This window comes from Carassius gibelio, chromosome A15 (assembly GCF_023724105.1).
Source record: "Carassius gibelio isolate Cgi1373 ecotype wild population from Czech Republic chromosome A15, carGib1.2-hapl.c, whole genome shotgun sequence".
In the NCBI taxonomy this organism is placed as follows: Eukaryota; Metazoa; Chordata; class Actinopteri; order Cypriniformes; family Cyprinidae; genus Carassius; species Carassius gibelio.
The window spans coordinates 3,672,549-3,698,689 of record NC_068385.1 but is presented as its reverse complement, the minus strand read 5'-3'; the positions used below and the strand labels follow the sequence as shown (position 1 = coordinate 3,698,689).

Sequence of the window (26,141 nt, the reverse complement as noted above, 5' to 3'; positions counted from 1 at the left end):
TTACAAAGGAGGTTTAGGACAAAAAGCTGGGTGTCAATAAGGGTGTTGGACCAGCCAATGAACTATAAATAAATTACTCTACAGCTTTCCATTCATGAATATCCCTTATAGAAGTATATCAATATTTAGCTCTATGTTTCTACTTGATTTTGTTCCTCTTGCACTATAGCTCAGTCCAAGAATGGCTGAACTTCCCGTGGACCCCATGCTGAGTAAAATGATTCTGGTTTCTGAACAGTGAGTCTAAACTGCAAAGAAACTATCTTTAAACCAACATTTTCAAAATTAAAGGGGTAGTTGACCCAAAAATGAAAATTTTGTCATAATTTACTCACCTTTGTGTCGTTCCAAACCTATATGAGTTGCTTTCTTATGTCGAACCTATAAGATATTTTGAAGATTGCTGGTAATCAAACAGTTGGTGGTTGCCATTAATTTCCATAGTACTTTTTTTTCCTACTGTGGCACTCAGTGGCAACCACAAACTGTTTGATTACCAGCAATCCTCAAAATATGTTCTTTTAGGTTCAACATAAGAAAGCAACTCATACAGGTTTGGAATGACACGAATGTGAGTAAAAGATGACAGATGATTTTTGCAATTTTTGTTATTGACTTATCACTGATTACCCTTTACCTGGTGTTGTTACTGTGATGTTTTGAATATTGTTCATTGGTCTGTCCTTCACTTATAAGTTCTCTGAGGAGACTCTGACCATCGTGGCCATGCTGTCATTGAACAACTCCATCTTCTGTCGGCCCAAGGACAAAGTGGTTCATGCCGACTGAATGAACTTTGTGGTACCGGGAGGAGATCACATTGTGCTGCTCAATGTATATACACAGGTTTGTTTATGCGTGCATTTAATATCAAAATATCACTCGGAGCAGCAGCAGTTAATCTGACATCTGAGGCTTTGCACACTTTTACGACCTGGTAGTTGTGCTAACAGAAATGATTTGTTATTGTCAGAATAGTCATCATGTCGTGACTTCCTTATGGTAGATGTACAGCAGTGGGATTGCTGAACAGGTTATTCGGGCCTGTGCGGACGTGTACTTTTATGTGTAGATGCTTTAGAAGGAAGTTCTTGTCTTGTACAATTATAACTTTGAAATGAATAATGTTTTGTAAGAAGGACAAGCAACAGAAACATTGGGATTTGGCACTTAAAGTAAAGCATTTAGAAGACTTTTTTGGTCATTAAACTACAATAACAAAAGTGCTCAGTAATTTAAGTTATAAAGCAAGATGTATTCAGCAAAAAATAATTACAGTAATGCTTTCACTCTACCAATCCTGATTGTATTTTTTGGGGAAAAAAGATAAATGGCCTTATAGTCACAAATGAAGTTTTTCTTACAGTCAATTCAGCCTTTCAACTAGACTCATTATGCATCATCATTAGGATATTAAGTAAAGCTCATGTTCCATTAAGATATTATGTAAATTTACTACAATTAAATATATCAAAACTAAATTTTTGATCAGTAATACATGTATGCATTGCTAAAAATTCATTTGGACAATTTCAAAGGCAATTTTCTCAGTATTTAGATATTTTGACCCTCAGATTCCAGATATTCAAATAGTTTTATCTTGTCCGATTATTTCAGATCCTAATAAACCATACATAAATGGAAAGCTTTCTGCTTTCAGATTATGTATAATTCTCAATTTCCAAAAATGTACACTTAAGACTGATTTTGTGGTCCAGGGTAACATTGTTTGTGTATCAGACTTCACTGCTTGCGGTGTGTTTTTTGTTGCATGCGCAACACACACAGTTATTGTTTTCATTAGTATCCATTGTGGGGAAGTCGTGGCCTAATGGTTAGAGAGTCAGACTACCAATCGAAGGGTTGTGGGTTCTAGTCTCGGGCCGGCAGGAATTGTGGGTGGGGGGAGTGCATGAACAGTTCTCTCTCCACCTTCAATACCACGACTTAGGTGTCCTTGAGCAAGGCATCAAACCCCCAACTGCTCCCCGGGCGCCGCAGCATAAATGGCTGCCCACTGCTCCGGGTGTGTGCTCACAGTGTGTGTGTGTTCACTGCTCTGTGTGTGTGCGCATTTCGGATGGGTTAAATGCAGAGCACAAATTCTGAGTATGGGTCACCATACTTGGCTGAATGTCACTTCACTCACTCACATTGGTGTATTTCTCTGTTAGTAGAGTAGAGAGTGGTTCTCTATTCAGTTTGAATTGGATGATTCACAAATCAGTGATGGAGTCAGTTGTAAATGCTGAAAATTCTCTGAACGATTCACTGCCTGAATCTTTCTGGTTCTCTCTTTTTCTTTATTGGTTAGAGAGTGGCTCCATATTCAGTTCAGGTCAGACTTAACCAAATAATGATTTGCAAAGCATTGCAAGTTGATTATAAACTCTGTCTGATTCAAAACACTAACTCACAAATGAGTTTTGTGAATATTTATGACTGAATCAATAAAAAGAATGAGTCATTTGTTCGTGAATTAAACTTCACTGCTCGCACTGTTTCTTGTTTAGCAGAGATGAAAATGTATTCAATAGTTTCAATAGTCGTGGGAAGAGAGCGGTTCCTCCACTCAGTGGTGCTTGAAGAACTTCATCCAGTTTCGCTCCATGAAGAGAGCTTGAGATGTTCGTGATCAGCTGCAGGGGTTGATAGACAGGATCGAGGTGGAACTGTGGGAAGATGATTTCCTTATATTGTGTTTGTGCAGAAGCTTGCTGCTTTGCACGTAATTGCTATCTTAACTTTATGAACCTGAATTTAGCTTTATAGACTGAATTAACTTTAGACACTCTTACTTTTGGCCCTTACCGGCTAAAACATTGTAAAGTAGAATTTGTGGCACAGTTTGCATTGTCAGATATTGAGGAAAGTGCTTGTTTGTCTCATTAGGGCTTTCCCCATTGCACTTAACCCAAGGTGAACATGTTTTTAGTCCAAGTTACAAGGTTTTTTTATTTTCTAATGAGGAAAAAATGTTGAACAGAGAACAGTTGAACAAACATAGCAAAATAATCCGTCAAGAGTAAATATTCACGTGTTTGTTTTTCAGTACTTCCTGTTCTGTGAGATACTAGCGTCACTATGAATCATCAGTCTTTAACACACAATGTGATCTTTCACATCAGAGGATTTAAACAGGCAGACGTACACAATAGCTGAATGCATGCATACTTGCTGACTGTGTGTTACTAAATTTTAGCCAATGCTTTTTTTATAATTAAAGGTGTTTGGCATTGATGAATGCAGTTTGTCATCTATTCAAATAAGAATCATTTGTGGTATGAGAAACAGTGCACAAATCCTAGCAAAAGAAATATTGCTGAATTAAATCACTCAGTTATACAGTTCAATGGTCTTAATGCAAAAAATATGACGATATTTGTGATCTGTGGTATGACCTCTGAAACTATTTAAAGAGATACGACTAGATGTGGATCAAAAGAAAAATGTTATCAAAGGTCATGCTACTGAAGGTAATTAAGACAACAGTGTTTTTATAAATACACACAGATGATGTTTTCAGTGATATCTGTTAAGCTAAGCCTCAGTAATTGTCTAAATTATACGTGATGTTTAGGGAAAATAATTCTCATCCTCCAAAATAGGGATATTAATATGGATAAAATGACACAGATGGAAATGTTTTAACTATTGATATATCAACATAAAAGGACAGGATTGTGGTATAAAATGCATTTATTAATCCATGTGTTATGACAAGTACACTCTTAAGTTTGTTTGAATATTAAGTGCAAAAAAAAAAACGAAATTCTTTCCCTTGAAAAGTTCAGATAGTTTAATATATAGCCAGCAGTCAATGATTGGTAGTTTCCAGTCATTTGTATTTTCCCCCTAAAGCTCCCAGATAAACAGAAAGGACAGCCGAAATTAGCAATAAGTCAATGATTATCCAGCGTTCTAAAATTCTATGTCAATTGAATCTTTTCCTGAAACCAGAAATGCCAATGAATGATTGGCACACTGATATGCGGTCACGCTTGATTATATTAATAGCTTTCATGAGTATGTGATCCAAAACAACACCAGATGTTGATCAAGTTTTTGAAACAAAACTAGGCCACAACTTACAGAGGTGTGCTTTGAGATTTGGGGGCAATTGCGACTTTTTCTCACAGTTCTTAATTTATATCTCACAGTTGTTTATATCTAGCAATTCTGACCTTTTTTAACTCAGAGTTGGGGGGAGAAAGTAAATTGTGTGATTAAAAAGTTTCAGTTACTATATATAGTCCATGGCGGAAAAATGGCTTTCGTACCTTGCATTAGTCAAACAATGACACTACATTTAACCACCACACCACATCCTTCTATTTTAAAATCAGTATGGAAATCTGATCTCCTGATTGCAGCCATGTGTATTTTGCATAAGGCTTTATCTGATCATAAAGTGTCAGCCATCAAATTTCTGTCTTGTTTCTCTTTCTCACTGTGAATGAGTAGTGGGAACAGTGTGTTGACAGCTTTTAGTACAAGATAATGGTACATGTGTGATGGGTATTAAGTGTTTCCTTCTTATAAGGCAGTGTGTGTGTGAGAGAGAGAGAGAGAGAGAGAGACAAAGAGCAAGAATAACATGAACCTAGTCAGTATTTATAAGCGACTTTATGAGATCTTTATAAACTTCCTTATCGTTCCCATCTAAATGGTGTATATTTCCAGTAATATGTACTGGAGTAGGAAAAACATGGAATCATTAGTTATGGATTTTTTTCCATTACGACAAGATTATCTTAAAAAAACCAACATGGTCTCTTTTGACTTGGATTAGTAACTAACCACCTAGCAACGTCCCTCCAGTCCTTGCATCGTGTTTGTGATTTCTGCATGAACAAACATGGCTCACAGATATTTAGAGCACTGATTTATCCACAGTTGTTAGATTCAGTCACATTTAAGGTCGGCAGAGATGGAAAAATAAAACACGGGTGTATTTGTCAGTGGATTCCTCACAATCAAACTTAAACCGGTTCAAATACCAGCAGAGCGGGTTCAACAGGTAATAAAAGCGTAAAAGAGGGAGGGAGAAACAAAGAAAAACATGTAGAAGAGGTGGAGACACGTTGCTTATGTTAACTAACATGATGAAAAGCACAGTGAAAGGCTTGAGGAAGACAGAAAGGACTGGATTGCACACCTTTCACATTGTTTTGTTGGATACACAGCTAGACTGGAATATGTGCTTCAGAGGCTCATGAACATCTGGGTTCAGCTACTCTTCAGCTCATAGGTAGTTGAATGCTTTTAGAAACATTTTTGGTGATTTTAACTTTGAAAGGATCACTTTTAATTTTGAAGGATGTGATCTTAAATTATAAGTCAGTAGTCTGTATACAAATGTAGAGTAATGATTAGTCATTAGTTCACAAATGCAGGTACAGAATAGGGCTAGACGTCAAATGGCTATATTTGAATGACTAAAGTTTTTGAGTCAGCTTTGAGTCCAATTACAAAAAATATATGTTCTCTGGTAGTGGTTTTATATGTTGTATTATGTTTGTATATATGTTGTATATATGTTTGTATTCTTTCCTCCAAACTAAAATTCCTAAATCATATTTTTGCTAAAAAAAAAAATTTTTTATAGGCAGCTTAATTCTATTATTGCAATGTCACGACATGCCCCAGAAATGGTGTGTTTAAAGAATCATATCTTATTTGACTATATTTTGGCAAACAAAATTTTGTTGTCTTGTCTTCTTAAAAAGTGAAATTCAGTGTGAAATTCAGTGTGATTTAAATGTAGGGTGTGTTACTGTCATAATTGGTGACAGGTCTCAACAGACTTTATCTGGTTTGTGCTAAACCTGTGGGTGTGTGCTTTCAGTTTGGCAAGTCATTTAGTCCAAAATATATGAATTATACCTGCATAAACATGTTTTAAAAAAGAACCTGTTATGCATGTGCTCAATTAATGCTCCTAAAAATTTATGTTTTGATAAAAGCAGACTGTTTTAAATGGCCAGTGGGAAAAACCTTTAAAGTATGCAAACATGCAAACATAGACTATTTGATTCTAGAACATCTCAATTTAACCTAGATTTTACGCATTCATATTACACATCATATTCAATAATCATAAATTTTCAAACGATGTGCTTGTTTGCTATGAGACGTTCCCATTTTGTGACTTTCATGACTTGACTCATAGAGTTAAAGCTTAACCATAAGCACACAGAATTAATCTGGGATCTGTACAGTATTTAAAAACCATTATATTCTGGTTTGCTTTTCCTGTATAGTCAGGCTTTAGGGTTTAAGTCAAACACTCTTTTGGGTGGTGCACACTAATTTGAAAACCCTGTAATTTTATGTACATAACAATCATAAACTTGCAAATAAGAACAGTAGCCTGAAGTTTACAAGTGTACAGTGTATTAATTACAAACCCGAGATTACATATGAACAATGTAAAACATGGGACAAAAATAACGCCGATTTACCAAGTAAAGCCTGACATACAAAATAATAGACAAATAATTTTTTTATTAAATTTTTTTTTATTTTTAACAAAAGAGTTTACTGAACATTTAGACAAAGTATATTAAAAGAAGTTTGCATGTGCTTTTGTCAGGCTTTTATGGCTCATATATAGGCGAATGTGGAGCTCTAATTTGAGGAGGAATAAAAAAAATAAATTAGCAATTTGGTGTGGTGCTAATATTTACAAGGCCAAAAAGTAAGATGAAATTCTGATAGCTTGTAATTTAAACCAATGAGATCTTTGTAAATATTTTGTAACTTTTTAGTTGTAACTATATCTCCCAATAATGTGTCTTAGAAAAAAAGTTTTTATTGTGGAGGCAAAACATATAATATAATGCAAAAATTGTTTACATTTAGAAAAAAAAAAAATCATTATAAAAACTAACTTATGGATAAATCAGGTAAACCTAAGTTGATCCATTCTAGTTAAGTATTTATTTTGAAAAACTGCTAACAAAAATTATTTACATTTAATTTTAATTTTAAAAATAACTTTAAAAAACTCTGTAAAGATTTCAATATAAAAGGTTTTCAGAATTATACTGAAAGGCCCTTTACTTGCTATAAATTATAATATAAAAAAATTATAAATTATAAAAACTGTAAATTATTATCAGACAATGTAGTAAACTGAGTACAACAGGACTCTAAGTAAAGTTTTATCATTTTGAAAATGTAGAAGCCTTTGTATATCAAATATGAAGCAGTAGGCTTAAGGTTAAAAATTACCCTGGGTTCAAATGCTGAGTCATTCAAGGCCTATAATGGAATTAAAAGAAAAACAAGCAATAGCACTAATGTGTGACAGACTAAACTCCTGTTCTCGTCGCACTTGACTGCTAATGATGCAATTTAGTTAGCAATCTTCACCCTTGAATTATATTGCTTTAGTGTTCCGTGTTTATTCCTGAGCAGCTTTACATACACAAGCTCTTAAAGATCACACACCTCTTTTAAGTCTCAGAAGTTCAAATCTGTTCCAGAGTCTTAATGAAATGATGCCTGTTGTGAAAACCATCGATTGTGTGGTTCCATGAAGAATCTATAACATCCTTGGCAACTTTCCATTGCACAAAAGGTTCTTAATTGTGGAAAATGGTTCTTTAGATTATTAAAACGTTCTCCACTCTAAGAAAAAGGGTTCAATGAAAGGTTCTTTATGGCCGTTGATGGTTCCATGAAGAACCTTTAACATCTATGGATTATTTCCATTGCAGAAAGGTTATTTATAAAGATTCCTCAGATTATTTAAATGTTATTCACACAAAAAATGGTTCTTTTAAGAACACTTTAATGAAATTTTATTTTGGGTAACCCAAAATGGTTATTCTACAACATGATATGGAGTGTATTTGTGACCAAGTCTGATAGTGTATTGTTCCATCTTCCCTCACAGGTTTCTCTGCTCAACACTTCCATTTTCTCTTAATCTGCTCCCGTGGATCTACATGATGAGTGACAGCAAAGAGAAACCCAAGGGCAGCAAAAAAGGGACCAAAGTCAAGCCAAAGCTTGAAAGCAAGGGTAGCTTCAATGTGGGAACTTCAGAGCAACGAAAAAAGCCTCTTAGGAGAAGCCGCAGCAATGATATGGAAAACCGCCATCATCAAAGTAGCCGAGGTAGAGAACGGGACCAGAAAGAGGGTGGAAGGCAACAACGGGGTCACAGCGAGGAGGGAAGGAAGCGAGACCACAACAATGAGCCTGGACACCACAAGCCCGAGCAACCCATAGATGATCTGCTGGACACGGAGTGCATCGTGTGCTTCTGCAGCTTTGACAATGTCTTCAAAGCTCCCAAGTTACTCTCCTGCGGCCACACGTTCTGCTTGGAATGCCTGGCACGCATCAATGTGAGTTCTCCAGAGATCAAGACGTTGTCTTGTCCGATCTGTCGGGAGCAGACGGAAATCCGACACGGTCGAGATCTACCACATTTGGGAAATAACGAAGATATCTTCCGCAGACTTCCGGCCGAGATGCAACGGGCGCTTTCTGTGCGCTTTAAACGCAGCGAGGGCAAACTCGTCCTCAAGAATCCGCCAACAAACAGCTCTTTTAATACCATTTTAAATCTGCCGGTGTTTAAGAAGAAAGAGGAGCAGGTCAGTAGTAATCCGCTTGGAGTCATGGAGGAAGGTCTCAGCCAGGCCACTATGATCGACGTGGGAAGGCCACCAAGCAGGATGAGGGGTCACATGAGAAGGATTATGTATTCCAATCAGTGCTATTATGCTGTCGTTGCTGCCATCATCGCAATCACTGTGGGTTTAATGCTGGTGGGCATCTTCACTTTTGTGTTGCCCTATATGCAAAGAACAAATAGTCAATCTCAGAACCCAACTTCTCCAAAGCCTTGAGAGATGAGGAAACTGACAGCGCACAAGAAGGATGACGGGCAAGGCAAAACAAGCTTGTTGCACTGAACACAACACAGCATTTTTTTGCTTTTGTGTAAGATGTTTCAGACAGGCTCGATAGGAATGAACTGGAAAAACTTGAACATATGATGCACTGAAGTCTGTTGAGCGCAGACGTATTTTGCACAAACTGAGACACTGTTTTGGAAAGGTTTTTAAGAGCAAGAGGCAATGAGGATGTCTATTCTGACCAGTGATTAACTGTATATATATGTGTGTACATACATATATATATATATATATATATATATATATATATATATATATATATATATATATATATATATATATATATATATATATCATACAATATTACTATGTCACTTGATTTTGTGAAGAATTATATATTTTCATGTATTTCTTTTCTATATGGTTTCTGGTATTGACGCTGAAGGACAAAAATGTGACGGCTCGCCAATGCAAATCACCTCAGTGTAGAAATGTACATGGCAACACTAATGTAAGCTCATAAATGTTCTTTCTTCTGTTAGAAATATCTTTATTATAAATAGATACTTCTTTGACATATGCTGCACATGATGTAAACAATATACAATGTGTATTATTATACTGTATGTTCATTTTGTATTTTTATTTTTTTGCACAAATTTGGAGAGGCCAAAGTGGGAAGTAATAAACGTTTAAGACCATTCTCTATTTGAGTGACATACTACCTACAATTAAAACTTCATTCAGAAAACATCTATAAGAATAAATTTGATATTGTCAATGGCCTCCCAAAGTCATAGACAGACACATGACTTACTCACATGCTTACTCACATATGCACGAGAATGGGTGTTTCCGCAGGACTGCAGTATCATAGGGGTAAAACTAGTGAAGGCCTCTAACTCTACATACATATACGGGCAAAACAGCAGATAAACCTAAAATATGTTGCAGGTCTGCTCTGATAGCAAAGTAAAAACAATGCTCAAATGAAAAGAGTAAAATGCAAGTAACTTACATAGGTTGAACAAATATGGTAGAAAACATTTATTTGTCAATATCATGGACATGCATCAATAAACTTGCGAATTTAGGACAACATGGATAATACTAATACATTATTTATCCCAATGTTGGTCCATGTGTTAGACTGGTTCTGCTAAATTCTTTCCCTTTCCGGTCAGTCCTGTTTGGCATTTATCACTACAGACTAGGTATCCATCAAAAAGAGAGCTCAAATTCCCTCCAGTGTATATTCTATACAGTGCAGACATTTACAAATTACATTTTAGACTGATTTGCTTTCCGTTAAAATGCAAGCCTGTTTCTCCAGTTCTCCATTCCATTGCTTTGTCCATTGAAGGGTCATAAGGAGATGGAGCATGAAAATTTTGCTTAATATGCAATATATTATATTCATTTCAAAATGTAGCATATTTGGGACATTACTGCGTCATCATAACTGTGCAAATGCACACTTTTATGTTCATAAACCATAGCTATCTGTCAGCCTGTCACGATCATATGAGCTCGTCTAGGTTAGAGGCCATATTTTTGCATGCATATACATAGGCTACACATTTCTTTTTATATATAAATAAACATTTTATAAAATTTTTATAATATATATTATATTTTTTATAATATAATATATTTTTATAAAAAATAAACAAATGATCTCGAAAAAAGGTTGACTAGAAATGGTGTTCTCGTCACGTAACCAGCAATTGACAAATCGTCAATATTGTTACTACTATCATTATTATAAATGGAAATTTCACATTATGTATTTAATTGTCGTAAAGATATTTGGCCTTTGACTTGTGCAAGCGGTACGTTCCTAAACAAATTGGGTTACAAATTCATTTTTCTGGTTTCCCGCAAGTGCCTTAAAATTAAAGGTAGTACCCGGTCATCTAGAAAAGTAGATGACCATATAATTAGCACACTGTGTACACGAGGGAGTCATGTGAAGTACACGATTTTTGCACACATGCGGGTTGTTGAATAACCAACACCCCTCGATCTGACGCAAGTCTTGTAGCTAGGCTCCACATAACGCTGGGTAAATTGTGCCATTAAAGTTCTGGCTCTGGCGTTGCTCAACCCCTCTTTCAGCACCCAAAAGTGATTTTAGTCGGCGTTAATCGTAAGGACTGCATTTAAAAGGACCACGAGAGTCCCAAAAGAAAGTGTGCGATGGCTTCGACTCCCTCCGCTTCTGCCCTGTCAGCTGTTCTCCGGTGTCAGGGGAATATCCTCGCCCGAAAACAGGCGAGCAAGAAGCGGCCTCCCGCCTCAGTGTACGGGCTCGGGATGACATGTGGAGGAGACTCGGTCAAATCTTATTTTCGCTCTCTTTGGGGATTCATATTTCACAGGGAGCGAGTGGAGATTCCCGGAGTTTTGACCATTTCAGCGCGATTTGAAACGGGTTGTTCGGGTAAATCTTCGAGAGGAAATAGTGAATCCAAAGATCTTCTGGTCAAAAGCTCCCTAAAGACTGACAACAAAATGTTAACCATGAAAGTATCAAGTGAACCAAATCAACGGCCAAAGACGAAACTGACGTCGGATAATACTTTTGCTTTTAAATCCCAACGTTACAGTGTTTTATCCAACAACAGCCTGGTTCTTCGACTGGATGGCACTTATTTACGAAAACTAAACTCAGATTATCCATGCACTTGCTGTATTTGTATAGTTTGCGCTCGGAGTAAGAGCACGCTAAACTACAGTAATGTGAATCCATTGTTTTCTCTTGGCTTTTTGTGGATTTTAAAATATAAACTTATATATTTATCAACCACAGTGTCAGACAGTGTGCGGAAACTTGGAATTGGCTGGAACCAGCTTCATCCGGATGTAAGTTGTCGCCGGTGTGGTTTTAAAAGGTCACAAGATGTCAAACATTTAACCTAATAATAATAATAAAAATAATTATATATATATATATATATATATATATATATATATATATATATATATATATATATATATATATATATATATATATATATATAATCATTCATTTCTAAATTTTAAATAAATCTCCAGGAAATTACGACATGCTATTCAAAACTATTAATAAAGGTGGATTTTCCTGTATTAAAGTACAGAAATGATATTAGCTATATGTTTTAAGAGTCAGAAGCTAGAACATACTGCTATGGTATAGCTTAAATGTTGTATAACAATACTGTTTTCTTTTTTGTAGTGTGATAAGTTTAGTGGATGTGTCAAATGTACTTCTGAACATCACAAGGATCGACCTAAGACACTGGAAGGAGCTGAACCTGGGGAATGAGTTGTCTTCTAGAGACTGTGGATGGCATGCACTTCACACAAATGCACTTTCATAGATAGATAGAATGACTGATTGATAGACAGAAATATAGATATATGTGAATGTATAGAATGTCAGTAATTGTAGTCTTATGTTCTTTCATGTGCTGTCTTGTTCACTTCAGCTTTATGGGATGTATTGTATTGTTTTGTACACTGTCTACTTGATTTTGCACTGTTATTGCCAGCCAAATTTTCCCTTTGGATTAAGAAACTATTATTACTATACAAACTGCTGACCATCTTCAGCTTTTCTAATCTGGTAAAAAAAAGTAAGAATAAGAATGTTGTTAAGTGAACAGAAATCTGATGCTGAAATAGCTACTGGTTTGACTTTGTTTATTATTAAATAGGCCACATAATACTGCTTCATTAAAAAACATCAAGAATGTGTGTTTTTTATATTAATTGTATAATCTTACAAAAAATCTTGAATCTTGAGATTTGAATCTGACTCAATAAAATAAAAACTTCCATTACTTTTTAGATTACTATCTATCTATCTATCTATCTATCTATCTATCTATCTATCTATCTATCTATCTATCTATCTATCTATCTGTTGGTCTGTCTGTCTGTCTATTGGATTTCTATCTGCATGTCAGGAATCAATATACAATAATCAACATTTGAAGTTGATCAAAAAAGTTGATCATAGTTGTCCTGAATCAAGAGTGCATTATGGTTTTTAAGTTTTAGGACAACTTTGATAAGGTTTTGATTCACTTCAAATGTTGACTAGCTACTTTATTATCCTGCAAAAATCTTGAATCCTATTATTTTATTGCATCTTAACATAGTAGTTGGTTTTATTAAGTAGCATGCATTTTCAAGGCTTAGAAAACTCTAATTGCAGGTGATATCCAAACATACAATGAATGTTGGATCATTTTATGATTTAATGAAATTCATAAGTTCCAATTTAGCTACGTCTGGCACAAGACTTTTCTAACTGAGGGGGACACCTGTTTTCAGAGACCCTACTAATACATTTCGCGGGATCAGCATAAACACCACGAGGCCTTATGATTACCCACATCACCACCCCGCCCCACCATGACGCCACCCGGAAGTCAAGTACTCTTGCATTCTCGAGCAAATCTTGAAGCGTATGCAAAGGCAGGAAGTTTACCGTGCTTCAAATTAACGATCGTTTAACGTCTGTGCCACATTAGATTCATATAAATTACTTGGATGAGTTGAAATGGGACATAATCTTTAATGCAACGGAAGTATGTCTGTAGAAGGCGGGAAACATGCCAGAGTATGAGAGCGCGTTGACACATGTAAGTATATATTGGCATTTTTTACGCATTCTAGTGTTGTTTAATCTCAACACTCATATGTGATGAACCGAATGGTTTAGTCTCCTACTGTTTAACTGTTGTGGCTGGAAGGAAGAGCTACAGGTGATATTGTTGATCGACGAAGGGATCTACTTCATAACTCGTGTCCATATTTGCTCTTATGCTGTGTTCACACCAAACGCGAATAGAGCGTCTGGCGCGAATGATTTCAATGTTAAGTCAATGCAAAGGCGCGTTTACGCGCGTCTGGAGGTCTCGCGGCGCGAATGGGGCGTTAAGCGCGGCGCGGAAGACGCGAATTCGCCTCATTCGCGCGTCTAGTTCGCGCGAATGACGCGAATTGACGCGCGAATAGAGCGCTTCGCGCGAAACGCGCGTTAAGCGCGAATGGTGCTTTTTGTGCATTTAGCGTTTGACGCGAATTCGCGTCTGCCGCCCGAGTTGAAAAATTTGAACTTTGGCGTCAATTCGCGCCGCGTTAACCAATCAGGAGCCTGCTAGGAGTCACTCATTCAACAGTATGTTCCTGCAGCCTCCGGCTGTGCAGGAATACCCTTCTCCACTCATTCAACAAGGAGGAACGACAGATGTTGTCAGTGAGCAGTCAACCGGAGCTATATGACAAAAGTTCATGTTTCTATAGAGACAGGAATAAAAATGACCTATATATATATAAAACATATTAATAGATAAATTTAATATAGGCCAAAGATAAGAAACGTTTCATTTTACCCCAAACGAATTATATTTTATCTTGAACCACTAAAGACACATCAGAGCCAGCGGCAAATGTCAGAAGATCTAGCCGAGGTAAGGCTACTCTCGGCGGATACATGATGACGGAGCTCCCGCTGATCGCATGGAGCTCATCTCCGAGATCGGCGAAACACATTTTTTAAATAGACGCTGTCATTATAAATAAACCGCATATTTGAGTTTAAAACAACTACATTCTCGCCTGAAATACTTTTAAAACTACATTTCATGCCACAATAACAGTAATATTTTGAAAATTATCCGAACAAAAATGGCGGTTGAAAATGCTGCGTGAACTCAGCTGGCAGAAGCCCCCCCATGACGCGAATTCGCGTCTGTTGTGAAGTTAATTCCACGCGCGAATGAAGCGAATTACTCGCGCGAATGAAGCGAATGATCTCAAAATGGTCAAGCGGCAAACTAGGCGCGGTAGACGCGAATTTGACGCTCTATTCGCGTTTGGTGTGAACACAGCATTACAGTGCAGTATTTCTGACTAATAAAACGGGCACACATATGCATGCTTTTTCTTTGCTTAATATCTGTTAATAATGCTTGTTTTACAGGCTCTGCAAAAATTCACCATGCCACTTTGGACAGAAATGTCTATATCAGAATCCTGAAACCTGGAATATGTCTTACTTTCACCTTCCATCGGTGTAACATTACATATTGCTTCTACAATAGTGAAAGCTGACTGAAAAATATGCAAAGCATGTGAATAGAAGAAAAAAATTATATCCACAAGACTCTTTTTCACATCCCTTTATCAAACCTTCCTGCTCTACATTCCCATTTCTTCCTTCCTGAATCCTCTGTCCTATCACACATCAGGCCATGCTACGCAAAAGAAGTCCTCTTATCATTTGTGGTGCTTTCGTATTTGTAGCATGGAACGTTATTCTTTTTTTTGTCCTCATGAGACGCCCTTCCACTCAAGGGGCTCTAGACAGCCCGGACGAACTTGGTAACAAGGGGGACAGAGCCGGAGGAGACCAGTTTGGAAATATTATGAATGAAGTGATGCGTGTAGCTAATGCATTTGAAGCTGAAATTGAATCGCAGAAGAAGATCCTATTGCAAATCCAGAGCCATTGGTCGGTTTGGGAGAACAAAGGTGGTGTGACAGCTGCTAAATCAAAATCACAAGCTGAACATTCAGCTCCGGTGGTCATCCCTATTTTAGTCATTGCCTGTAATCGTGTGACAGTGAAACGCTGCCTTGACAAACTCATTGAGCACCGACCGTCGGCCGAACTCTATCCAATCATCGTGAGCCAGGACTGTGGACACGCAGAAACATCTGACGTGATCGCCTCGTATGGCAGTCAGCTGACTTATATCAAACAGCCTGATCTTTCTGATATCTCAGTACCTCCACAGCATAAGAAGTTCCAGGGTTACTACAAAATCTCACGACATTACCGTTGGGCATTCAACCAGGTTTTCAACACCTTTTCATACTCCTCTGTTGTTGTTGTGGAGGATGATTTGGAGGTAACTTAAACGGCAACCTTTTAATACACATTGTTTGTATAAACTCTATTATTAAAAGAACAGTTAATACAAAAAGTGAAAACGTGAAACCCATTCATACAAAATATCATTAATTGTTGAATTATGGTGAATTATTTTCTTTTGTTGATGGTATGTTTTATTACTTTCACCAGGTTGCCCCTGATTTTTTTGAGTACTTCAGAGCACTTCATCCAATTTTAAAATCAGACCCGACTCTGTGGTGCGTGTCTGCCTGGAATGACAATGGCAGGGAAGGATTTGTGGACCCTGGAAAAGCGAGCCTGTTGTACAGGACAGATTTTTTCCCAGGCTTGGGCTGGATGTTCACAAAAGACCTCTGGGCAGAGATTGAGCCAAAATGGCCGGCCTCGTTTTGGGACGACTGGATGCGCCAACCCAGTCAGCGCAGAGACAGGTCCTGCATAAGACCAGAAATTTCCAGAACTTTAACGTTCGGTCGGAAGGGTGTGAGTTTAGGGCAGTTTTACGACAAGTACCTCCGCTTTATTAAGCTCAATACCGAATTTGTGCCTTTTACCAAAATGGACCTTTCTTATTTAGAAAAGAAGAAATATGATGAGAGTTTTGAGAAGGAGGTTTACAGTGCTTCGGTTGTCACTGTGGAGGACTTGCAAAGTGGGAAACTTACTGGGTCTGGCCCATTTCGGGTGCAGTATTCTAGCCCTGACAGTTTTAAAACATTGGCTCGCAATCTTGGTGTGATGGATGACCTGAAGTCAGGAGTCCCACGAGCCGGGTATAGAGGTGTAGTTCCTTTCCTTTTCCGTGGAAAGAGGGTCTATTTAGCTCCACCAGCAGGATGGAGCCAGTACGATCCGAGCTGGAGTTGAAGTGGGCTTGGCCTACATCACAGGAATTTTTTATTAAGATGTGAAACACATGAAAATTCTATTGCATATTACTTGTTCTCTATCACCTTGCCTTAAAATTCCATTGTGCTGCTTAATGATGGAAAAACCTCTAGTAAGGGTTTTAGAAAAGAGATATGATACCAAAGATGATAACATATTGATCACTCAGACTTTTTGCCTCAGGTTTCATTATTTGTCTTTATGAAGTCAGCTAGGATTTATCTGAGAACTATGTCACCATTAAAACTCACAGATTAAACCTAAATCTTATGCTGACCAGCTATACACATTCTTCACACAAAGTATATTTGTCCAGGAACTAAAAATGAGGGTGAATATGTTTAAAAAACACTTAATTTTAATACTGTGAATACTGCTCTAAGTGCCTTTGGATGTAGTTTTTTTTTGCTTCACCTCTGTCTTTATTTTTCACTTTTTTGTCACTTACACTTTATTAAATTGCTATGGTTCATGGAATAGTGTTTGAAATATGTGAGGAAAAATCATTTGACACTTATGTTTTGTGTTTTACTTATATTATTACGACTCATTTATTGCTCAGATAAATAAAAATGCTAATAAAATAATACACTAGAATATTCATAACTGCAGCAACAGTATTTCAATTCAGTCCTAAGCATACAACAAAAATAATTTACATATAAAAATAACTCAAAATGAAAACATACTAATACGGAGGGTTAATGAAAAAGAAAAAGAAATAAAAATAAAAACAGCAGATCAAAGTTTAACATTTCAATTTACGTTACCAAATAAAATTGTATCTATTTTGTTAGCAATACGATAGTCAAAGAAGAAATTGAACCATAAATACCCTAAAACATAGTTTAGAAATACTATTTTTTTTTCTTTTGTGTGTGAAATTTACCAAATAAAAAATATGATTATGTATTAGCCACACAAACGAGTCATTACATGAGTCACTAAAACGCTCCCACGCTATTACGTTACACGACGTCAACTACAGTAGCTCATTAGTCCTAAAGGGTTTCGTTTCGCGTTTTATATTTACCTCACTCTTATATCACATTTCGGGAGGGAGTACGATGTTAGCCATGGGGTAAAACTGAGGTGTATAATGGACTTTTGGCGATTATTTGTCATGTAATCTTCATATTCTTGAGTTTGTCTTTCAAGGCACTTTTAAACTCATCAAACCGGTTTATTTATTTGCTGAGAGGCATTTGCAGTAGCGAACAAACTAACGTTACCACAGTAAATAATGAAGGCAAAGACATTTAAAATATAGACAAGTGACGTTACTTCTTTGTTTCGCTTCAGATCTGACAGTTTTCGCCTTGTTAATCGTCAACATTTGATCTCGGATATACGGAGAGGCCTGTAAATGGATCCAGCGGTTTCGCGTGAATGTCCTGCGGGTTCAGGAGCACTTTCAGTGGAGGAGAGAGGAGGAAATCAGCCAGAGGAGGTGACGGACGATAGCAGAGAAGCTGATGGGGAATCCGAGGAGACAGAGATGGAGGGCAAAGACTCTGAGAGATCTAAATGTCAAGATGAAAACTCACTGCATGGAAAACTGACCGAGGAGGAATTAGATCCTAGAATCCAGGTAACGTAAAACGGACATTTAACTTTGCACACTGTGCTAACATCTCACACAAGTCAAGTCTGCTTTATTGTCAATTCTTCCACATGTACAGTACATACATACAGAGAATCGAAATTGCGTTAACTGTCAGATCCTTGGTGCATATAGATAACACTAACAGTAGAGCCTAAAAATCTAGATCAAATATAAAATATAAGATACAACTATAAAATAAGGGCATGTAAAAAGAGACATCATAAAAATAAAAATAAAGTTAAATAATGCAGCGCAAGGCACATGGCAGATAGAGTGCAAACCAGTGAAGTGGACAAACAGTGAATATTTTTTGTGCAAATAAACTACAACACAGTTGTTGTGATTTATTAATATATATCAATATATAAATCAAGCCCTCTAAGCAGACTATTTATCAAAGCATAATTAATAAATGATTAACATATTTTTTTTAATGCTTAACAGCTTTGTAGTTCATGGACATTCAGTTATGGATGTGCGTTGTGAATCAACATTTTGTTTTTGAACTATTTGTATGTGCAATAGAAAAAAAAATGGTCAAACATGTTTATTCTTTACTAGTTTATATATCTTTACATGTTTTATCTATTACTATTTTCATTTTTAGTACGTCATGAGAATCATACGTTATATTTTATTTGAAGAATCTAAAATATCTTTTTTATGTTTTTTGAAGTCACCACCCTTTGACTCCTGGATTCTGCATCTGTGCACTTCAGGCACTAATATTATATTACAACTGATAATAATGTTGGTTATTATAAAGTTTCACCAAAGGTATTTTCATGGAGTTTATTGTGACTCTCCAGTTTCTGGCTCACCATTATTTTGGATTGAACCAGCAACCTTTACGCCAGCAGCCAAGATCATTTACCATTAGGCGACTATGACCTGCTGTGTTTCTGTGTCTAGGAGGCACTGGAGCGTCTGAACGAGGCAAGTGAGGAGATCAACAAGATGGAACTGGAACTACAAGTATGTGAAAAATTGTTCCTGACCTCAAGGACATTTGGGACTGTTTTTTGCACTTAAGTATATGCATATTATTATGGCTCATTGTCATTTAATAGACACTTTTAATTCAGTATACAGGACTATAATCTCAGTTTTAGCTAGACTGTACTTTGGATCAAACCTGCAATCTTTCTGCTATCAGCCCAGATCAATAATTGAATATTAAGGGCACCACACCTAATGTTATATCATCATTACACACAGAGTATACGTACATATTATACATGCATATTATAAATATTATATATATAAATATTTATGTTTTTTTCCATTATAACTTTGAAGTTTTTAGTAATTTTAATGTTATTTGTTGTAATGTAATTAGTTATTTTTTTATGTTTATATAATTTTTATCTTAGTTTTAGCACATCAAGATGACCTAAATTAGTTTTAGTTTCAATTAACCATAATAACCTTGCACCATATTATGCAGATAAGAGAAGGCTTATATGATTCTCTCTCTCTTAGATGGCAAACAAGATGAACACTCATGATTTACACACTTTATGTTATTATTATTAACTTGTTGTGAATGGCTTGTGTGATTTGTGAAAAAACATTGTTTTTGTTGGCAGGAGGTTCGGTCCAGCCATAGGAGGATAATGAGTGACTCTGTGCTTAAACTCAAGGCGAAAAGTTCAGAACTGGGGTCCTGCATCGAGAAGGCCAGACCTTACTATGAGGCACGAAGAAAAGCAAAAGAGGTGGACAAACACTCATCTTTAGCTCAGCATTGAGAAAAACAGTCATACTTTATAACTATTATTATTAATTTAAACAGGTTAAAATGTTATTTAGTTGTTCATGCCAAAACATCATATCATATTTTGCCTGTTTTTCTATGGCAACTATCAGAACCTTCATCTGATGAAACCTACAGTCTCTTAAATGCATTATGATTAGTTTCATCCATCTTAGGCCCAGCAGGAGACCCAGAAAGCAGCACTCAGCTTTGAGAGAGCAGTGTCCATGCACTTGGCTGCTCGAGAGATGGTCCACGTGGCTGAACAGGGCCTCACTGCAGTCAAGACGCTAGATCCAACCTGGCAAGAGATGCTGAATCATGCCACCTCAAAGGTTGGCTAATTTTCTCTCTAGCATATCTTTACAAGTGACTTGAGCATGTTTTCTTGGACCTTTATTACATGACTGAATCATGCGGCAGATTTTATTTTATTTTTTTTATAAAGAAGTGTCTTGTGCCCACCATGGTACAGAAAAAACGGATATATTGTGAAAGAATTTACAATTTAAAATAACTAGTTCTAAAAGAACAGTTCTAATATGCTGATTTTCTGCTCTATCAATCACTGTTAAAAACAGTTTTGCTGCTTAATATTTTTGTGTATTAAATGTATCCTTGCTAAATAAAACTATTGATTTATTTCTAACAAATAAGACCCCAAACTGCTGAACAATATATTTAATACAGTATATATTGCGCAATCAAAAGCCTGTTTGACCTTTATGTACATGAAAACATGTAACAATTGCACCATTAACCCCTCATTTGACCCAAATTTGAATGTGCAAGTACAATGAAGATGAAGTACGGTTTATGTATCCACACAGAGTATATTTTGCACACACACACAGCATTGCACTGAGCTTGCCATGATTGACTTGAAACTGTGCAGGTGAATGAGGCAGAGGATGAGCGCATAAAGAGCGAACGGGGGCACATGCTTGTCACCCAGCTGTGTCAGGAGGCCGAAGCCCGCGTGCAGGAGCTGCAGAAGTCACTGAAGAGATCCATCGTCAAGTCCAAGTCTTACTTTGAGCTCAAGGCTCAGTTCAATGATGTTCTAGAGGTATGTTGAGTTGTTATTACACTTGCCTAGTGTTGGTGTATAAAAACTATGGATACTTGCTCAAATTTAAGGAATAGGTTAATCAAAAATGAAATCCTATCATCATTTACGCACCCTCAAGTTGATCCAAAATCCATGCCATGTTCCAGGAAAGATGTACAGTATAAAAGTGATCGTGTTCCATGGAATTAACAAGAATGAGGACCGATATTGCTGAGCTCCGAAAATCAGGGTCCCTGCAGGTTCTTAAAAAGTATCCAATTCAGTTTGACTCGTGAACGAGTCATTATCTGGCTCGGCTCGGTGTTCATCTTCAGTTCTCTCTTCACAGCAGTTCAGTCAGTGTACTGTTTGAGTGCATGCATTACTCCGGGATATTAGATTGTTTAAACTCAGAGGGAGTGTCAGCCACATTAAACAAGTTAACAGCTTAAGTCATTTGTGGATTAATGCGTATTGGAGACGCAAACTGTTTAAAATGATTCAGTTCCATTTGGTGAACTGGTTCAAAAAGATCTGGTTACATCGAATAATTCGTTTGCGAACCGGATATGACAAACTGCTTTGTTTTGAACTCTCTCACAACAGACACGGAAGAGAAGACAATGCTGAATAAAGTCGTAGTTTTTGCTATTTTTGGACCAAAATGTATTTTCAATGCTTAAAAAGAATTCTAACTGACCCTCTGATGTCACATGGACTACTTTGATGATGTTTTTCTTACCTTTCTGGACATGGACAGTATACCGTTCACACAGCTTCAATAGAGGGACTGAGAGCTCTCGGACTAAATCTAAAATATCTTAAACCATGTTCTGAAGATAAACGGAGGTCACATGGGTTTGGAACGACATGAGGGCGAGTTATTAATGACATAATTTTTTTTTTTTTTTTGGATGAACTATCCCTTTAATTCAATGTAAACTCTTGTGGCTTCTCTCTTGTCTCAGGAAGGGATATATTATGATATATTAGTACATAAACCAATTTCACTATATATGAATATATTGAATAAAATATGTCTTGAGTATTTTAAACTTAGTTAAAAATTATTTTTGTAGTTGAATGTGTGACCCAGTATTGAAATACAGTTTTTAGCAAAAATAAATTGTAAAAACATGATATCATTTAGCCAGAATTTTTTCTAGCTATGAAAATAGCTGCAGAAGCTGTCAAGCAAACAATGTGTGACCCAGGCTGTTTAATTAAGCAAAAGAATCAGCAATTTATTTTAAGATTTTGAGTATGGGAATGTTCTTTGTGGATATCTGTATTAATTTTATTTACAGTCTCTAAAAACTCCATCCATAATCCATGTAACCTTTGCACTATATTCCAAATCTTCTGAATCCCTAAAAAATATTTTTAGATCAACAGGCTAACTTTTGTTTTTCAATTTTTAATGATTCACTGAAAATATTGTCTTCTACTGCAACATTAAGGGGAGTAAATGATGACAAATGTACATTTACAAATGTTGATTTACAGTTAAAATGTGTGAGCTAAAAATGATGTAAACATGTTTTTGCAGGAGCACAAGTCAAAAATTTTACTATTAGAGGAGCGTATTTCCAAAGCCAAGTTAAATTACTCCAGCACTCTGCGCCACCTGGAGGAAATCAGCGAGGAGATACATGCCCAGAGGGAACAGGACCAAACAAAGGATGGACCAATCAAAACGTGCAGTGGGCGGAGCCCTCCTGTAGGAGCAGAGACAACCAACAGCACAGGTACCGAAGGTGGAGCCTGTGGAGGCCACCCAAGACCAAACGATTGGGTGTCTGGAAAAGAGGGTGTGGCCAATACCAGACAGTGGGTGGATACGCATCAGAACTCCAGCTGGGTGGACATGGGAAGAGCAGAGATGACACGATCTGGTTCAGACTCTCTTTCCATCGTCAGCCTCCAGACCATCATCTCTGATCTTGAAAAGTGTGACTCCGTTGAACACCTGGGCCACCTTAGCAGTGACATCAGTCTCTCAGGTGAAGAAGGGGAGAGATACGGGACGGAGAATGATAAGAAACTAGTGAGGCAAATAAACGCAGACATTTCGGAGTTCCTCAAACAACACATTAGAAGTGTCAGTTTATGAGTACGTCCATAAATAATGCTCGTTTTATTTTTTCTACATTTTCCTTGATGATTTTTGAGCTTAATTCTTGACTGACTGAGCAACTCTTAATTTTTATTTATTGTTAAGCTTTTTATAAGTACTTGTAAAGGAGAAAGACCAAAATAAAAATCTTAATATATATATATATATTTTTTTTTTCTTAATTATTTTATTTTATTTATTTTTTTGAGAGAGAAGATTTGGTATCTCAAATCAAGTGGTAAAAGACTGACAATATTTGTAATGGTAGCAACCCTACAGTTTGATTAACTTAATCATAATTAATATAATATATTTCTTCTTCATCCTGATAAGCACCTAATGTTTTTCTATGCAAATGTATAAAACTGTGTCTTTATAAACATAGTCTTATTATAATCTCTATAGCTGACATGATAAAATAAGGCAGTTTTGCTCTCCACTTTAGTTTGCTTACTGACACAAACTATTTGAAGTTAAAATGCCTTTAAAATTAGGTAAAATTATTTTCATTTTAATGTTTTTCCATGCCGACTTTGAAATACCGGTAGTGATTCACAAAAAGTGTGCCCAAGTGACAAATGGCATGCATGAGGCTTGCTTTATATTCATCTTGTTTGCATTAGTGCACTCTGGCCTTTTCATCAGAAGAAACATTCATTCCGACCGAAATACAGATTTTGTGCAGTTGAAGAAATGAAGGGTTTATTTTCAGTGGTGGGATTCTAAAACTAAACATTTATGTTTTGCTGTTTAAGACAATCACTATTTATATTTAATGATATTCATTTTTAATCATTATTTGATATTCTGTTCATTCAGTGTGCTTTATACATCTTTAATAACCCTCAGTGTGAGCACTGGAAGTTGATATTATTGTCTTTATTAGTGTTCTGTATGAAGATGTGCATAGTGGTGACATTTGCAACTTCTGATGGAACAATAAATATACATATCATATTATTTTTGGGAATTTAATGTCTTTTTTAAAAAACATTTTTAGTCATTATATATATTTATGTGTGTGTGCGTGTGTGTGTGTGTGGGAGATGTATGTATGTATATATAGTACAGACCAAAAGTTTGGACACACCTTCTCATTCAAAGAGTTTTCTTTATTTTCATGACTGAAAATTGTAGATTCACAATGAAGGCATCAAAACTATGTATTAACACATGTGGAATTATATATGGAATTATATACATCACAAAAAGTGTGAAACAACTGAAAATATGTCATATTGTAGGTTCTTCAAAGTAGCCACCTTTTGCTTTGTTTACTGCTTTGCACACTCTTGGCATTCTCTTGATGAGCTTCAAGAGGTAGTCACCTGAAGTGGTCTTCCAACAGTCTTGAAGGAGTTCCCCGAGAGATGCTTAGCACTTGTTGGCCCTTTTGCCTTCTGTCTGCGCTCCAGCTCACCCCTAAACCATCTCGATTGGGTTCAGGTCCGGTGACTGTGGAGGCCAGGTCATCTGGCGCAGCACCCCATCACTCTCCTTCTTGCTCAAATAGCCCTTGATGCCTTCAGTGTGACTCTACAATTTTCATAGTCATGAAAATAAAACTCTTGAGAAGGTGTGTCCAAACCTTTGGTCTGTACTGTATGAATATATATATATATATATATATATATATATATATATATTAGCATACCAAAATAAAATTCATTTGTTTGATTTCATTATTTTGTGTCTTTCTAAACCAACAGGCCAGGGTACCATGTTTAAAAATATTTTTTAATCTTTAAGCACTAAACTTACCACACAAGATAACATTTATGTACATTTTATTTATTTGTTTTTGGTTGATTTTTGGTTGATCTTACATAAAGAAAAGTAAAAGATATAAAAACAGAAAAAAGGCACTGACCTGTACCTCTGTGTTATCTAGGTGTTGTAAATTAGATTCAGAATGTACTGTATCTGTCAGCAAATGTCGCTCCTGATATTAATAAACTGCCACCATCAAAACAGGCTTAGATCTGTGAGGGCAGAGCACTCTCTCCTCTAATAATGAAAGTTAAGCTCCAGCAGATGACTGAAATAAGACACTTTGACTGTAATTTATTCTCTCTGAAGTCATCCCTGCACTCTTTCTCTGGCAAGTTGTACCATCCCGTCAGCACAGCATCTGCTACCTTCCTGACTCCTGAGATATTTAGATTCTAAAAAAGAGTGAGACAAAAATATTTCACACAGTGTGGTTGCAAAATGTTCTTCCTTTCCCCGGTCTGTGTATAATCTGATTGTAGCCTTTTTCCTTTTTGGATTATTAAAGTTAACTATTTGTTATAGTGATGTCAGATTTGACATTTGACAGGCTACTTGACATCTCAAGTTCAGTCAAGACATTTGCTTAATTAAGATGTCTCCATTCTGCTAACACCCCCCCCCCCCTTTTTTGTTAGCATTGGCTTGAGAATAGACTATTCGAAAGGATTCATCTCTTCTCAACTATTAATGAGCAAAGTATAAATAGACGGCTATGCCCATAATGAATAGCTTAGAGGAAGAGAAGATGGCCCTGGAGGAAGGGAAAACTAATATAAAATGTATATATCTAACTATGTGCATATGTGTTTGCGCATGCATATTTACTCTGCAAAGCTCTATGCAAACAACGTATTTGAAAGGTGTTATATAAATAAATACTATTGTGTATTCAGAGGGCTATTGTGACTAAGAATAAAATTGTTCTCTACAGGAAAATATAGTGCTTTATAGCAAACCGTTGTGGATAAAATCGATACTTAAGATTTTTGGTCCCACTTTATATTAAGTGGATTTAACTATTATGTACTTACATCAAACAATAAATACAATGTACTTATTGTGTTCATATTGTATTCCAATTTTTTGTTGTTGTTGCTGCTATTAAGGTGGGAAACAGGTAAGGTTATGGACAGATTTGGTGGTATGGGTAAGTTTAAGGGTGTGT

At 36.4% G+C, this 26,141-nt stretch overlaps 3 protein-coding genes and 1 long non-coding RNA gene across 6 annotated transcripts; all 4 read left to right on the top strand.

Annotated features, from left to right (window-relative positions):
* The first annotated feature begins 434 nt into the window (after nt 1–434).
* LOC128028957 (E3 ubiquitin-protein ligase RNF183) lies at nt 435–9,579 on the top strand. Of its 2 annotated transcripts, XM_052616349.1 has the most exons (3): nt 435–571; nt 697–846; nt 7,904–9,579. In XM_052616349.1, the coding sequence occupies exons 2-3, from the start codon at nt 833–835 to the stop codon at nt 8,865–8,867; spliced, it is 978 nt and encodes a 325-aa protein (XP_052472309.1). In that variant the 5' UTR covers nt 435–571; nt 697–832; the 3' UTR covers nt 8,868–9,579. The 2 variants fall into 2 exon arrangements, with proteins under 2 accessions (XP_052472309.1, XP_052472310.1); XM_052616350.1 differs by lacking the exons at nt 435–571; nt 697–846 and adding an exon at nt 5,089–5,251.
* Nucleotides 9,580–10,839: 1,260 nt separating this feature from the next.
* LOC128028959 (uncharacterized) lies at nt 10,840–12,707 on the top strand. The gene is made up of 2 exons (XR_008187272.1): nt 10,840–11,741; nt 12,094–12,707. It is a non-coding gene; the product is annotated as an uncharacterized LOC128028959 (long non-coding RNA).
* Nucleotides 12,708–13,358: 651 nt separating this feature from the next.
* On the top strand, nt 13,359–17,151 carry mgat1a (alpha-1,3-mannosyl-glycoprotein 2-beta-N-acetylglucosaminyltransferase a). The gene is made up of 3 exons (XM_052616346.1): nt 13,359–13,507; nt 14,851–15,781; nt 15,955–17,151. Exons 2-3 carry the CDS (start codon nt 15,122–15,124, stop codon nt 16,651–16,653), a joined length of 1,359 nt encoding a protein of 452 aa, XP_052472306.1. The 5' UTR covers nt 13,359–13,507; nt 14,851–15,121; the 3' UTR covers nt 16,654–17,151.
* Nucleotides 17,152–17,734: 583 nt separating this feature from the next.
* Nucleotides 17,735–24,163, top strand: LOC128028956 (SH3 domain-binding protein 5-like). 2 transcript variants are annotated; one of them, XM_052616348.1, is made up of 7 exons: nt 17,735–17,755; nt 17,977–18,265; nt 19,193–19,255; nt 19,870–19,998; nt 20,213–20,371; nt 20,932–21,105; nt 22,637–24,163. In XM_052616348.1, exons 2-7 carry the CDS (start codon nt 18,041–18,043, stop codon nt 23,198–23,200), a joined length of 1,314 nt encoding a protein of 437 aa, XP_052472308.1. In that variant the 5' UTR covers nt 17,735–17,755; nt 17,977–18,040; the 3' UTR covers nt 23,201–24,163. The 2 variants fall into 2 exon arrangements, with proteins under 2 accessions (XP_052472308.1, XP_052472307.1); XM_052616347.1 differs by having other exon boundaries at nt 17,737–17,766.
* The last annotated feature ends 1,978 nt before the right edge of the window (nt 24,164–26,141 follow it).